This window comes from Lathyrus oleraceus, chromosome 1 (genome assembly GCF_024323335.1).
Source record: "Lathyrus oleraceus cultivar Zhongwan6 chromosome 1, CAAS_Psat_ZW6_1.0, whole genome shotgun sequence".
Taxonomy (NCBI): domain Eukaryota; kingdom Viridiplantae; phylum Streptophyta; class Magnoliopsida; order Fabales; family Fabaceae; genus Lathyrus; species Lathyrus oleraceus.
In genome coordinates this window covers 58,988,635-59,005,692 of record NC_066579.1, presented here as the reverse complement: position 1 = coordinate 59,005,692, position 17,058 = coordinate 58,988,635, and the positions used below count along the sequence as shown (strand labels likewise).

Below are 17,058 nucleotides of genomic sequence, written 5' to 3'. Positions count from 1 at the left end.
TAGATAGACATATAGTGGGGGAAATCCAACAATACAACAATGAGAGTCTAATGATGCAAGGAGTTTTGAGCAAAAAGCTTAAAATACAAAAGACGAAAACAGAAAGAAAAAAAACCAATCCATTACAAGGACGCACATCAAGAACAACCAACTAACAAACTACAACTAGAGCTTATTAATAGATAATTTAACACAAGTATCAAATTTGAATAAAATTATTTGCCTGTCGAACTTACACCAACATTCTATCCATTTTTCTCAATAGTGAAATTTTGTTAATGCTAATTATGTTGAAATAACACTAATTATGCATTTTCTTTTTGTAATTTAGTAATTATGCATTTGTTGAAACAATATTTTTGCAAAAATGCTATATGTAGCTAAAGAAATTATCATGAAGAGATCAAGAATATAGACTAATCAATGCAAAATTAGAGTTTGTTTGAGTGAATTTAGGCAAGGCTGGCACAACAGAAGGAAGTCATAAATAATAGTTGTATCGTGATGGAATTCATTCGTTTGCTGTACATTGGCTTAAAAATATCATTGTCCTTTATTTATATTCAATGTTAATTATGTTTCTTTCTCAATAAGTGAGAGCCACAATGGCTTTTTTCATGGAAATTACTTATGTTGTATTCTCGGTTCTATGTTTTTGCTTTCTTCTCTTGAGATGGAATGAAATGAGGTATAGGAAGAATGGTTTGCCCCCTGGTACAATGGGGTGGCCAGTTTTTGGAGAGACAACTAAGTTTCTTAAACAAGGTCCAAATTTTATGAAAAATCAAAAAGCAAGGTAAAATCTTCATATGAGTTTCTCTTATGTTTAGATTTTATATGTTTCATTAACTTTTCCTTTGTTCACTTTGCATATGTTGGAAAAAAATGATTATCTTTTAAATGGGGTCCAAATATTTAATTAATAAATATTTTTTTATATATAAGCATATTTGACATTTATAATTTAGAAAATCAAAATTAAACAAAAATAATTGTAGGTATTTAAGTGAAAACTTTAAAATAACTTTAAAATAATTATAATATATATATATATATATATATATATATATATATATATATATATATATATATATATATATATATATATATATATATATATATATATATATATATATATATATATATATATATATATTCAAAATCAAATGACACTAAAATGTGAAACTTAATATTATGACACTTCTGTATAACAAAATCATCAGTTAGATTGAAAACTATAACTATATAGATTATGTTTATAAAACTCAACATCAATAAAAAATCATTTGATATATTAAATAGATTGATCAAAATTAACCATTTTGTAAGATATTAATTTTTATGCATTATTTATATAGTAATAATTTTCAATCCAACTTCTGATTTTGTTATACACATATGCTAAAAGACTTATCAAAGGTATCATGATATTATATTTGATATGTTAGTGTCATTTGATCCTCTTTATTTATATATATATATATATATATATATATATATATATATATATATATATATATATATATATATATATATATATATATATATATATATATATATATATATATATATATATATATATTATTGAAAAATAATTATTATTCCTAATAAAACTTAAAAAACTCGAAGTTTTAGAAAGGAAGTAGGGGTCAGAGCCCACCATTGCCTTCGCTATATCAATCCTGATTTTGATAGATCTTAAATATTTTTTAAAGGTAATGAAAGTATTTCACCATCATTTAATTTGATTTTCTTTTGTTTTTGTTATTAATATGTCACTATGATCTTGTCAAAGTTATCACAATTATAAGAGGATATTTTGTTATTTGGTTGTATGGTAGGTAAAACGTATAATTAAACAAAAAAATTATTTGATTTTGGGATAGAGTGTTTAGGTGCGTGGAGTGGTTTATGTGAAACTATATCAATGATTTGGTATAGAGTGTTTAGGTGCGTGGAGTGGTTTAGGCCTTTTAAGCATTCGATTTTAGGATTGTTTAAGTTATTTTAGGGTGTCAGCCAAGACATGCAAACAGACTTCTTTAACTCTTGTCACGATGTGACATTTTGTGGTCTGAACTATTTAAAAATTATGAAAAAAATGTTTTTTTTGTTGGGAAAACTCGGTAGTTAATCCCTGAATGTCTTTTATCATTAGCTTGGTGTGAAAATAGGTTCATGCTCATGTTCTGTGCAGTGAAGTTTCTCTCCTTGATTAAGTGTATGATCCGATCAAATGGTTGGGTTTATAGGGGTGTTGGGTGGTCAACTATTGTCCTTTTATTTTGCGTAGGTCGATTTGACTTTTACCATCAAGTATGCTCTCTCAGGAATGTTTGTTGTGTTTGAGTATTCAACATAGATCGGTTTGTTGGTCCGGTTGGTTTGGTTTTTTATTTTACTGATTATTCTATTGGTTTGCTCTTCGGTTTTTTGTTCGGCCGACGTTGTGTGGATTTGTTGTTTTTGTGTATTGTTCGTACTCTTTGTTTCTTTTGTAAGTTTTGTAATTCTTGTTTCTCCGTTATATTTATATATATGTTTGCCCCTTTACTATTATTATTATTATTATTTTAATTTACAATTTTTTTTTTATGATATGTTAGGGTTTTTATTTGTTTTAATTTTGATAAAAACAGAAAGAAGAAAAATAGTTATGGCATGGCCTATATGAGAGATATTTTTCTTATTTATTAATGTTTCTTAAATTTGTCAAACTTGTTTTGAATTAAGCATTGTAGAAGCATGCATACTTTTACCTAAAAAATAATCAGTTTTTTTTTCTTTCTTACTTTATCTTAATGGCAGGTATGGAAGTTTTTTCAAATCACACATACTTGGCAGTCCTACAATTATTTCAATGGATGCAGAGCTTAATAGATACATATTAATGAATGAATCAAAAGGTCTTGTTGCTGGATATCCTCAATCTATGTTAGATATCTTAGGAAATTCTAATATTGCTGCTGTTCATGGCTCTGCTCATAAATTCTTGAGAGGAGCACTTTTATCACTTGTTAGCCCACAGATGTTAAGAGATATAGTCTTGCCAAGAATTGATCGTTTTATGAGTTCTCAATTAAGTAATTGGGATGGCAAAATCATCAACCTTCAAGATCATACTAAAGAGGTTTGTACACCATTATACTAATTTTAATTTAATTATAAATCGACCTAAAAGTTTAACCAAAACCGATCTTATTAATTAAGAGCGGATACTATTTCCGATTCAATTGTGTTTTTGTCATGGTTCAAGTAGTTTAAAACAGTTGAACCATAATTTGATGTTTTGTCGATTTATGTTTGGTTCTGGTTTTTAAAAAGTTAGGGTTTTATGACTAATTGATAAAAATTCTTGAATATTTCAACAGGTGATATTCCTCTCAATTATGGATCAGATTGCAAGCATAGACCCAGCCTCAAGAAGAGCTGATTATTTCAAGACACATTTTTTTAAGCTTGTTTTAGGAACCCTTTCTCTACCTATTAACCTTCCTGGAACAAATTACCGCAATGGAGTTCAGGTTAGATCATTGATCTTTTTTCACATTTTAGTATTAATTGATATGCAGATGCATGATAATTTTTTTACGAAACACCGACACAAACATACGCGAACATTAAATATAAATTTAACACTACTAATATAATTAGAATTGTGAAAGTAATTGATTATAACCAGATGAATTTGTATCAGATGTGTAGGATATTGAACACGCATTCGATAAGAATATTTTGTGTTTTTTTTTTAATATAGGTAAACTTCACTATGTTTTGCAGGCAAGGAAGGATTTACTTAGCATGTTGAGACAAATACTAGAGGAAAGAAAAGCATCGAATGAAAGTTACAAAGACATGCTTAGTTGTTTAATGAAAACAGATGAAAACAAGTACAAACTAAATGATGATGAAATCCTTGACTTGGAACTTACACTTATGTATTCTGGTTATGAAACTGTTTCAACCACATCTATGATGGCTCTCAAGTTTCTCCATGACAATCCCAAAGCTCTTGAAGAAATTAGAGTGAGTACAAAACTCAATTATTTCCTTATTATATAATATTAATCATTTTCAATTAAAATTAATGTTACCAATAGTATACTTAAAATATTGGTTATAATATTTTTTTTAAATTTTGTATGGATTATGTTGCAGAAAGAGCATTTGGCCATAAGAGAGAGGAAAAAGACAAATGAACCAATTGATTTTGATGATATTAAATCAATGAGGTTTACACGTGCGGTAAGATTGTATGCATTTCAGTGACTTAATTAAAATAAATTATTTTGAAAACTGCTAATAATATTTTGTTTTCAATTTTTTATTTACATTTTTCAGGTGATTTTTGAGACATCTAGATTGGCCACAATAGTTAATGGAGTTTTACGGAAAACCACTAAAGATGTGGAACTAAATGGTATGTTTTTATTATTATTATTATTATTATTATTATTATTATTATTATTATTATTATTATTATTATTATTATTATTATTATTATTATTATTATTATTCCCATCAATTGAATAAAAATAATAAGAATGTAATTTTCCCAAATTCAATTTCGTTTTAGAATGAATAGATAACAAAAGATTTTGAAACAGAAAAGATACAAAAAGAAATGGATGAATTTTAATAGGAGACTTGAATTATTGTTGTAATTTTTTTTTTTTGAAAAGATAAAACTATATTAATAATATAGGGTAAAAGGGTCAAACAGAGGATATATGAGAAGACGTTTGAATAAGATGTAACAAAAGTTACAATAGAGAAACCAAACAAAATAAATAGGTGGAGAAAAACTACAGGCCCTAAACAAACAATTCGCAACAAGATATGTTTTAAAATAAAAAGCCCTATAAAAATTACATCCTAAAGAAAGATGGGGCTAGATCTCAAGTCAATTGAACCACCAACCATGAATCAAAACCCACTATGGGAAGAGTAAATAATCACAGATACTCTAAATCATTCCAAAATTTTGATTCACTGTTGGTTAATCTAAAGGTCGGGATTTTGAAATCATTCTAAGGTGCAAGGATTATCCATTGATTTACAAAAAATTATTTTCGGGCTCATAAAAAACAATCTCATTTCGGGCCCACAAATGGTCTTGACCACAACATGCCAAGTCATAAAAAATCACTTGAAGACTTCGCCCTACCACCTAAAAAAATAAAACTCTAAAAAAGAAGATTGAGATATCTAGGAAGGACTATCTGTCATCACAACCAGTTAAAAATTATATACTAGACACTACTAACTAAGTCACAGGTAGAAAATAAGTGAGAACCATAATCAACTAAGTTACCACAAAAAAGGATAAGAAGTATGAACACGGTTAACAATCACATTTCTCTTGAGTAAACTTTTTTAGAGGAGAATTTGTCATGGAGAAGCTGTCAAGAGAAAACAATCACTTTATAAGGAGTCCAATCACCCAAAATATGAGGGAGAGATTTGAATAATTAGAAAAAGACAAAAGATAATGATAAGATAACACAAAGAAACTACCATCCCTAGCTAACTTTTAGATGGTCGCGAGAAATTCAATAACAAGTTCCTCTTAAACAAAGAAAGATATCCTCTACATGAGGTCTCAAATAAGAGTCTCAACTTTTCACCTATCTATCTAACCCACACTTTCCTCATGGTAATTAGTGATTGTAAACAACCTGGGGAACCTCTTATTAAGGGGATACTCCTGACTCAAAGATTAGTCTAAAAAGATGTCTGAAATTCTAAATCGGCCTTCCAAGTGATACCATCCACAAACCAATTAATCAGAAGGTTCATCATATTTAGAACCAAGAAGGGAAAATTCTTCTACCAAGAGGATGAATTTCGAAAGCCTGAATCTCTAGCACCCTTTAAAGAAGAGACAACAGAGGCATCATATATGACAATTAGCAATGATATCTCTCCAAAAACTAGAAGCACATGAGATAAATCTCCACCTCCACTTAACCAAAAGAGCTAAATTAACCAAACTGAAATCTCTAACCACAATGTCACCTTTAATCTTAGGCTTACAAACATCGATCTCCCTTAACACCATTCCACAAAAATCTTCTTTAAAAAGAATTTGAACGATCTTCCTCCAAATTTTTCCGAACATTTCCAGAAAAGACAAAAACAAGATAATGGTAAAATTAAGCACTAAATTGAACAAAATCACCTGCCTCAAACTACCATACATGTGTTTTTAAGCATTAAGTCTGTTAGATATTGTTGTAATTAAAAATTGTTACTAATCTATGTTTTTATTTTGCAGGCTACTTAATTCCTAAAGGATGGAGAATATATGTCTATACAAGAGAGATAAATTATGACCCTTTTCTATATACTGAACCATTAACATTCAATCCATGGAGATGGATGGTTAGTAAAAAAATACCTTTCTTTCCTTTTTTTTTCTTCTTTTTCTAATGCATAAAAATAATTTATATCATTGGATGAGTATATTGATATCATTCAAATTCAATATGCAGGAGAAGAATTCGGAATCACACAATTACTTCTTGCTATTTGGAGGTGGCACTAGACTTTGTCCAGCAAAAGAGTTGGGAATAACAGAAGTTTCAACTTTTTTGCACTACATTCTAACTAGATACAGGTGATTAATTTTTAATATAAAATCTAAACCTTAAAGTTTATGATGATTCTAATATTTTATTATCGTGTATTTAATGTTGATTATAGGTGGGAAGAAGTAGGAGAAACTAAACTAAAGAAATTTCCTAGAGTTCAAGCACCAAATGGAATGCACATGAGATTTTTATCTAACTAACTGTATTGATACCAGTATTATACTTGTGACACACGAGCAAAAACTTATGACATAAAATATAATTATAAAAAATATAATCTATAAGTAACACATTTGTAATTAGATTAAATAAACTAAATAAATTATAATAATCAACTTTGAATATAGTAAGGAATTTTGGCAAGAAACTTTTGTAGAGAGAGAAACTTTTCTCTAGTCACTTTCTTCATGCATACATTCATACAAACACTATTCATCATGATGGATACTCCCAATCTACCACCATTTCCACCGGTGTATATTAGAGTAATCATAACCAATTCTACTTTTGGAAATCTAGTTACCCAAGTTAGTTAAAACGGTTAGTTAGTTAGTTAAGTTAGATAGTTAGTTGGAGACATTATGTGATGCAACTAACTTTTCTTAGTGCTAGCTTGTATAAATATAAATCACCCATCTCGTAATGAACTCATTCTATCTCTCGTATATACACTCTAGTTCATTCAATATGGTATCAATTGCCTAAAGGAACCTCTTACGCTTCATCATTATCATCGTTTTCATCATCTTCGATTTATTTAGCTGAAGATTTAAGGTTCATAGCTTAACACTCTATTTAATCGAGCTCTGCATTAAGTTTCATAGGAGTTTTCATGGTGGATGTTGAAAGTTCACCTCAATATTCACATCATGTGGTCCGTTCATCCCAAACTACGTCAACGCAACTTGCACATTTAACCTCAACAAATATGTTTGCATCAAAATTATCAATCAAACTAAAAAAAATAACTTTCTACTTTGGAATCAGCAAGTAAAAAAGTTATCTTCTGTCATAAACTCCATAAAATGGCTGTGAATCCTCATATTCCTCCTATGTATCCTCATATTCCTCCTATGTTCAAAACTAACGATGATAGGGTGATGAATGTTGTATCTAAAGATTATGAAGAAATACTTCCTTGAGTTTCCTCATGTAAACATACTTATCAAATTTGGGACAAAGTTCACAAGCACTTGAATTTTCAAATTAGAGATTGGGTCCATTAATTGAGATTCAGAATCGAAAACTAGAAGAAAAAGAATGGGAATCACACAATTATGAGTATGTTCTTCGAGTAAGAGACACATTTGTTTCTCTTTTAGAAACCGGTAATTTTATCTCTAAAAGAGATCATATATATGCAATCCTTCAAGGCTTACTTAAAGAATACAACCCTTTCATCATAATCATCTATGCTAAGGTTGAATCAATTGATATATATATATATATATATATATATATATATATATATATATATATATATATATATATATATATATATATAATATATATATATATATATATATATATATATATATATATATATAATATATATATATAATATATATATATATATATATATATATATATATATATATATATATAATATATATATATATATAAATATGTTGAAATGTTGAATGTTTGTATGTTCAAAAAGGACAATTGAACAAGTTTAATAAGAACATTCCATCCCTCATTATTAAAATTAATATATTTTATGACAAATCTTAACCTATCTTCAAGGTATAATTCACGGGCGCGCAAAGTTTTAAATTATATTAATAAACAAATATCATATATTCCCTCAATTGTGAGAAGCAATGATAGAAAATTCGCCTGACAAACCAAGTCTCAAAACCCACATTTTGCATTTTTACTTTTACTTTTTCAATTGATACCTTTATTTATTTATTTCTAATATATATATTCTCTTGGTTGAGACTTCCAACGGAAAGGAAATGTAACTCACGGACCAAGCCTAAAAATTCACATTTTGCAATTTTACTTTTATTTTTAATAAATTGGCATCTTTCTTATTTAATATTTATTTGTAATTTATTTATTAATTCGATTGAGACTTCCAACTGAGAGGAAATATCACATATCTATTTCACATGATGCTTTTATCTTTTTTTATTTTATTTATTTAGTCCCTCGGGTGGACTTTCCAACCGAGAGAAGTTATCTTTTGTAGATATTTTCCATAAGTAGACACTAACTTTTCATTTACTTTTCAACATTCATTTCATCTTCATTCTTCAGCGAAATTGAACACTCTCTAAAAAAATCATAACCTAAGAAATTACTATCTTCATCTTCTCCATCTAAATGCCCTAACATATTTCTAAATGCATCTTCCATCATTGTTTTCGAAACCTCATTCCAACACACTTACGTGTTCGAACATCAACCTTCCAACACACATATATTTCCTCCCTTCGGACGCCATTGAAGTACCAACAATGCTTGAAATGAAGGAAAGGCAACCAAACTGAAATGAGACTTCGTCTTCCATTATTATATCTTCTTCCTCACATTCTAGGTACTTAACTCACTTTATACATGTCCATAACTTAGAAATGTTAGTTTTTGTTGTTGTTCATTGATTATTGCTTATAGATTATGTTGAGTGAAGTTAATTTTTCTATTACTATTTTTGTTATTCTTATTTGTTGATAAAAATTGAAATACGTTTTTTTCTGTATAGTGTTGATGTTGTCAAAAGTCCATATGTAACATGAGTTAAATAAAGTCCATATGTATCATGAGTTGAGTAATATATATTTTTCCTTTTTAATATTGATGTTGTCAAAAGTCCATATGTACCATGAGTTAAATAAATTCCATATGTATCATGTGTTAAGTAATATGTTTTTCCTGCGAAATTGAACGGTCTCTAAAAAAATCATATCCTAAGAAATTATCATATTCATCTTCCCCATCTAAACTCCCTAACATATTTCTAAACTCAGCTTTCATCATCGTTTTCGAAGCATCGTCTCTTCCAACTGTCATACCCCAAAATTTGTCCTCCCCTTTTTCATTTTTCATCTAACATATGACTTGAGATTCATCTGCATTTATTCATGCCTCATTCATGTGCATCAGTCGTTCATTTTAACACTTGCTAATAAGCATAATAGATTCAAAGCTTGTGGATAATAAAAATAAGGGTTTTGTTTGAGCATTGGAGTTTGGCTCACCATATGAGGGGAAACCCTAATTTCATGCCCTCTTGGACCTTGACTCATGAAGACCACAACATGATTTTCATATATGCATTCAAACCCTAATTCATGCCCTGGTTATTCATGGAACATATGTTATACCTCATGAGCTTTCATATGTGCATATAAACTCTAATTTTGGGGTCCTTGTGTTTGAGATTGATTGTAAAGCTTCATCCTTAGTTTGAAGACCTTGATTAGGGGGGGTGTATCATGAAACCCTAATCAGGGATACCTGGTCTTCTGTGCCACTTTTGATTTGAATTTTTTACCATGGCATTGATTGAAACCCTAGCTCATTGGGAAGAGACTCTTGATCATCTTGTCATGCATCATCGACCATTAAACTTGCTTTGTGCATAAAATTCATTCATCTAACCTACATGTCCATTTGTTGCGGATTGCATCTGGTTCAAGGTTTGGTCATTGCATCCCTTCATATGGTGATTTAAAGACCTTAAGTTTTGATTCCTAGTCATTGCATCCATTCAAATTGTGTTTTCAAGATCAAGCTCATAAGTTTTGATCATCAGTCCTTGGTTATGGATTCTTGGATTTTCAGGATAACTTCTAGCCAAACAACGTACAAGGCTTAGTTGAAAGAATACTAGATATTGTTTTTTATAATAAGAATTGGTTGGTTGATTGTGTTTTAATGTCTATAAATGCATTGCCTATACTGATATTTGGCCATTGTCCTATCTTATTTGATTTTAATTTCTCTGCTATAGAAAGAATTTTTCCTTTCAAATTTCATGACATGTGGTTTATGTAACACCCTAAATCCTGAAACAGATAAACCATAGGATAATTCAAGTATTTATCATAATACACACATTTAGGATGTCACTCATCATAAAATACACTTGTCCCACAACACTTATCAATTAAGGTAAAGCATTCTAATACACTTATCATCTCATGCTCATCTTCACTTAGGTTATCATCGCAGCCGAAATTATCAAATAAACATGCTTCACAATAATTACGTCTCATTAAAATACCTTATTTGAATTAAAACAATGTGACAAAAGTCTCCATTATAACATAAGCTCAAACGTCAAGAGTATAACATACAACTCTCAATTAGCAAAAACACAAACTAAATAAAGCAATTAAACATTCCAAACCCCGATGTTACAGGATCTGAGCAAGACTTCTAAACAATGATGAACTAAACGAAGTAACTCCAAGAGCTAACATCCATTTACTACAGCAAACTCTACTCCCGAATATCTGCAAGATGTCCATGGTGGACAACATCAAATCAAAATGAGTGAGAAACAACAAACCAATACAAACAGTGTAAATAATGCTAAGGTAGAGAATACACAAGAAGCACACATTCATTACACATCCATCAACAACATATTCTCCCACCCAAATCATGACAACATTTACATAATCACATTCAATCATCAACATCATGAACAATCAATTGCATATGCAACCTTGTATGCAAATGTATTCCACAACTTACTCATTATGCATGCGGTATCATTCATGAACACTCATATTCATCTGACTATCGATCCCCACCATAGGACCAGAGCACACCAAATCGTTACCCTCACCATAGGTAGCGCTTCACTAGTTCCCATATAGAATTGACTACTCGATCTTGATACCCACCATAGGTCAAGAGCACACCAAAACTGGACTGAAGCCCATACATCATGATGCATGACTCTCAACAACATGGATTATCACTAACAAGATTCACCAAAAGGATCCCAAAACACATCTCACCATTTATGCATCACATCATTCATCATAGGCAATAATCAATCCATGTTATGACATCAAACAACAACAAACAACACTAACTCAACAAATGTAACTTCATACGCATTTGTTCATGTTACTTCACTAAAACAACAACACATCATCATATAAACATAACGATTTATGAAGCTATTCATCTATTCTATAACATATATTCACACATCACTTCAAATAGGTTGATTTTTCATATTGGCCATCACCAAACAACAACCAATTTTCGTTGGCATTGAAAAACGGATTGAGAATTTGACACCAAACATCAATTTAGCAATATCCCTCTCTAAGAAAAGCCTTTTCTCGATAAGCGACGCATCTCTCGCTAAGCGAAAGTCACAGAAAACCATAAACTTTACCATGTCACGTCTGCTTCAGCAAACACAATAGCTCGGTAAGCGAACTCTCGCTAAGAGAATTCACCCTCGCTAAGCAAACACGTCTAGGTCTACAAAGTATATACAAACGTGAATTGCCTCTGTGGAAACGGAAAAACTCCCCAAATTCAATCCCAAACATCTCCAAATGCCTAGAAAATTATATCACGTGATATAACACCATTAGAAAATATTAAATAACATAATTACATCATTTAATTCATTCAATCTCATCAATTCATATTTATGTTCATACTTTCAACAACTTAAACAATGGCATACGCACATAGGAACAAAAATAGAATTGTATACATGTAATTCAACATACGAAAATTGATTTATACATCTCAATTCACTAATTTTTCAGAACCATATATCATCAACAACAATCATTGACAAATCACAAAATCTCTATAGAGAGTATGGACATCTCATCTCTAACCCCATCATGCAATACACCTGAATTTATAGACTTTTCCCCCTTACCTAGATTTCCAGCAATGATAGTGAATTGGATAGCTTCTATGAGTCCCCTTTTCAAATTCCTAGCTTTCACTTTTTCTCTCCTTTTTGCCTCTTGTCTAACGTATGTCATATGTTTCTCTAAAACTTATCTTCTTCCCTACTTTTAGAATATATAGTACCCACATCACTTTTGCTTAATTAGTATTTTTACCCAACTCATTACTATCCCTTATACTTTTACAACTTATTTTCTTCAATTTTCGCAATTGGCCCAAAACTCCTATTTTAGTATTTTATTTATATAATTCAAATAAAATGCTATTTATTCTAATATTTAATTAAAAGTCCAAAAACTTCTAAATAACTAAACCAAACTCTTACTCTCTCTATACTTTATTCCAAGGATACTTACCCCCATAGTCACACAACAATAATTTAAAAACACCGATTAATCAAATAAAATTATAAATAGTTAAACTAAATTAATTAATTGAATTTAGGGTGTTACAACTCTCCCCCACTTAGAAATATTTTTGCCCTCAAAAATTAGCTGAAGGAAACATAGTCGGATACGACTCCCTCATCTGACTCTCCCGCTCCCAAGTTATGCTTCCACCAGCTGGTCCTCCCCACACTATCTTCACTAAGGTAATCTTATTACCACACAACTACTTCATTTCTTGATCCTCTATTTGCATGGGTGGTACCTCAACAGTCAGGTTTTCTCTCACCTATATATCGTCCACTTGGATCACATGAGACAGATCCAGAATGTATCCCTTAGCTAAGACACATGAAACATATCATTAAGATTAACAAATGGAGGTGGCAAGGCAATCTGATAGGCCACCTCTGATATCCTCTACAAGATCTAGTATGGACCAATAAAATGTGGCGTGAGCTTTCGAGGCTTCAAAGCTCGAACGACATCGGTTACTGGAGTAACTCTAAAAACCACATGGTCTCCCTCTTAGAACTCAAGTTATTTCCTACTCTTATCATGGTAACTCTTCTGGAGACTCTGAGAAGCTTTCATCTTCTCTTGGATCATCTTGATCTTCTTAGAAGTTTGTTGCACAATCTCCGATTCAATCACTACACTCTCCCCAAATTCATATCAACACAAATGTATTCTATACCTCCTACCATATAACGCCTCAAACGAGCTCATCCCAATACTTGAATGGAAATTATTATTGTAAGGAAACTCAATCAGCACAAGTAGCTTTCCCAAGCACCTCCTTTTATAGCACATAAGCCCTCAACAGATCCTCCAAGGATTGGATAGTCCTCTCTGTCTGACCATTGTCTGTGGATCATAAGCATAACTTAACTTTAACTTAGTACCCAATGCTTCTTGCAAACTCTGCCAGAACCTCAACATAAACCTCAGATCTCTATCCCACACAATGCTCTCTAGAATACCATGCAGACTAACAATCTTCTCAATATACAGCTCAACTAACTTATGCAAAGGATAACTGATCTTAATCGGTATTAAATGAGCTAATTTAGTCATCGTATTAACAATCACCCAAATAGAGTCACACCCCTTCATCGTCTTCAAAAAACTTGTCACAAAATCCATGGAAATGTTGTCCCACTTCTACTCCGAAAAACTCAACGGTTGCTTGCATCAAACCCAACAAATTATGATGTTCAATCTTTGACTTCTAACAAGTCAAACAAGCGTAGATAAACTCAGATACTTCCTTTTTATTCCTGGCCACCAAAATAAATTCTTCAGGTCTTGATACATCTTAGTGGCACCTGGATGAATATTCAACCCACTTTTGTGACCCTCCTCAAAAATACTCTTAAGTTCAGGTATGTCTAGTATACAATGCAATTCTCATCAATTCTGAAGTCACCACCCTTATTTTAATTGATTAACACAAGTCGGTCAACCAATATCACATTGGTCTTCCAACCCTCTCTGATCTCTTCAAGAATACTACTTGTCAGCTTCAACATACATAGCTTCACACTATTAGGAGTCTCTTCACATACCAAACTCATGTCTCTTAAAATTTCTCGATCAACTCTAACTCTCGAACCATCAACATTGACATTTGCTAAGACTTCCTTCTCAATGCGTTAGCTGCAACATTATCCTTAATCAGATGATAACTGAATCCAAAATCTTAATCTTTTAGAAACTCGAGCCATCTCCTCCGCCTCATATTCATTCCTTTTAAACTCTTGTGATCATTGAACACCTTAAATCTAGAGCGAAACAAATAGTGCTTTCAAATCTTCAACGCGAATATCATTGCTGCCAACTCAAGATCATGCGTAGGATAATTCCTCTCATGAACTCTCAACTATCTAGAAGCGTAAGCCACAACCTGACCATTCTGCCTCAACACCCCACCTAGAACGATATTTGAAGCATTACAATACACAACAAAGGATTCACTTGGATTCGGAAAAATCAAAACAGGAGCATACATGAACTTCTTCTTGAGTTCTTGGAAACTCTCTTTATAATCACACCTCAAACATAGGCTTGACCCTTTCGAGTCAACTGAGTCAAAGGCAACGCTAACTTCAAAAAACCTTCAATGAACTTCCTGTAGTAACCAGCCAACCCAAGAAAACTTCTAATCTCAGTGAAAAACTTCAGAGTCTCCCATTGTAACACATCATCTATCTTCAATGGATCCATAAATATAACACCACTAGAAATCACATGATCGAGGAAACTCGCTTCTCTTAACCAAAACTCGCACTTGGATAACTTTGCATACAACTGGTTCTCTTTCAATGTCTGCAATACAATTCTCATATTTTCCACGTGCTCTTCATCAGACTTTGAATGTATCAAGGTGTCATCTATAAGCACAGCCACAAACTAGTTTAAATACGGATGAAAGATTATATTCATGCATTCCATGAACACTCCAAAAGTATTATACATCCCAAACGGAATCACTGAATACTCGTAATGATCATACCTTGTTTAGAAAGAAGTCTTCAAAATATGTTCAGTCTTCACACGAATCTGATGATAACCCGAATGCAGATCGATCTTACTAAACACACAGTCACCTACCAACTGATCCATCAAATCATCAATCCTAGGAAGTGGATACAGTTTCTTGATTGTCACTTTATTCAATTGTCAGTAGTCAATGCATATCCTCATACTATCGTCCTTCTTCTTCACTAACAACAATGGCGCAACCCATGGCGAAACACTCGGAGGAACGAACTTCTTTTCAAGTAGACCTTCCAGTTGCTTCTTCAATTCACTCAACTCTGAATCATACATCCTATAAGGATCCATCGACACCGGACTAGTACCGGGTACTAAGTCGATAATAAACTTAACTTCACGCTCTTAGGACAAATCAAAGATATCATCTGGAAACTCCTCTGGAAAATCACTCACCATCGGTAACTCGCTCAACACAACTTTACTTTATACCTTCATAAAAGCTAGTATCATAAACATTGCAGTATCATCCTTTACGAAACTCATTCACTTGCTTAGCCGATACGAACAACTCATCACTAGCATGAAACTCTAGAAATGACATTGTCTTGTCGAATTAGTTAATATGAATATGATTGAACTCCAACTAGTTCATTCCAAGGATAACATCGAGATTCCTCAAAGGTAGGAATACTAAATCCATACTGTAGCACCTCAAATTTGCACCTCCCATTTGTACATACATTTTCATTCTAGGTCATTAACTTTGCATTACCATTGTCTAGATCATTGCATAGTCTATCAAGTCATCAGTCAAGACTGGTCAGGAGATTTAGTTATGCAAGCAAGCAAGTGCATTTTCTACGGAAGTAAAGCCCTAGGGTGGTTCTATTGAGTTCATATGATTCAAGGATCATTTTGAAGTGGTTTGGCCAAGGGTGGAAGGCTCAAAGCTCATCAGTCAATGTGCAATTCATCTGAAACCCTGAAAAGTCAACAAAAGTCAACTGTCATTCAACCATGGATTTGGAGGTGGGAGATGGTTAGAGATGCCTCATTCATGTTCATACAAGTCTCATTTGACATTTCAAACATCAACAATGAAGAATTTGAGGTCAGATCAAAACATGCCAAAAATAGTAAGTGACCTGTAATTTGAAATTGCCAAAAATGGAAAGGTTTTCTCCTCAAGATTACATCATCAATAAAGCTTCAAATGAAATTTTGTCCAACATGAAAGTTAAATATCTTTCTCTCCCATTTCCAAAAAGTCCAAGATCATGAATTTCTCATGTATGGTTGAAAAGATATGGATCAATCATGGCCAAGTGAATTTGAACTTCAAGCATGCATAACTTTCACACCAAATGGCCAAATGAAGTGGTTCTTTTTGCAACATTCATGTTTTGACCTCTACTATCCAAATTATGCACCACAAGCCATGCATTCTCATCACATAATTTTTTGATTTTTCACTTGATTTTTGGATGGAATTTTCAAATTTTAAAATAATGCATTGTTTACACATGGCAACACTTGCATTGGCTTCCAAACAGAATTTCAAGTAAATTCAAGCCCAAAAACGTGCACTGTTCCATTCATTTTCATGCATAGAGGGTGAATGGTCATTTTGCATTTGCACCTTGTTTTCACTAATCCAATTGCCATAAGCTTAA

General features: G+C 31.8%; 1 protein-coding gene across 1 annotated transcript; it reads left to right on the top strand.

Moving 5' to 3' along the window:
- Positions 1 to 605: 605 nt before the first annotated feature.
- Positions 606 to 6,793, top strand: LOC127115423 (cytochrome P450 85A). Its single transcript, XM_051046976.1, has 9 exons — positions 606 to 796; positions 2,809 to 3,130; positions 3,372 to 3,524; positions 3,781 to 4,026; positions 4,159 to 4,245; positions 4,342 to 4,420; positions 6,278 to 6,384; positions 6,495 to 6,619; positions 6,706 to 6,793. Exons 1-9 carry the CDS (start codon positions 606 to 608, stop codon positions 6,791 to 6,793), a joined length of 1,398 nt encoding a protein of 465 aa, XP_050902933.1.
- The last annotated feature ends 10,265 nt before the right edge of the window (positions 6,794 to 17,058 follow it).

Excerpts from the sequence above, each read along its gene's own strand:
- LOC127115423 (XM_051046976.1), top strand. The coding sequence starts at position 606 with ATGGCTTTTTTCATGGAAATTACTTATGTTGTATTCTCGGTTCTATGT. Across the intron at positions 797-2,808 it reads ATGAAAAATCAAAAAGCAAG|GTATGGAAGTTTTTTCAAAT; the intron begins GTAAAATCTTCA and ends TCTTAATGGCAG. Across the intron at positions 4,027-4,158 it reads AAGCTCTTGAAGAAATTAGA|AAAGAGCATTTGGCCATAAG; the intron begins GTGAGTACAAAA and ends ATTATGTTGCAG.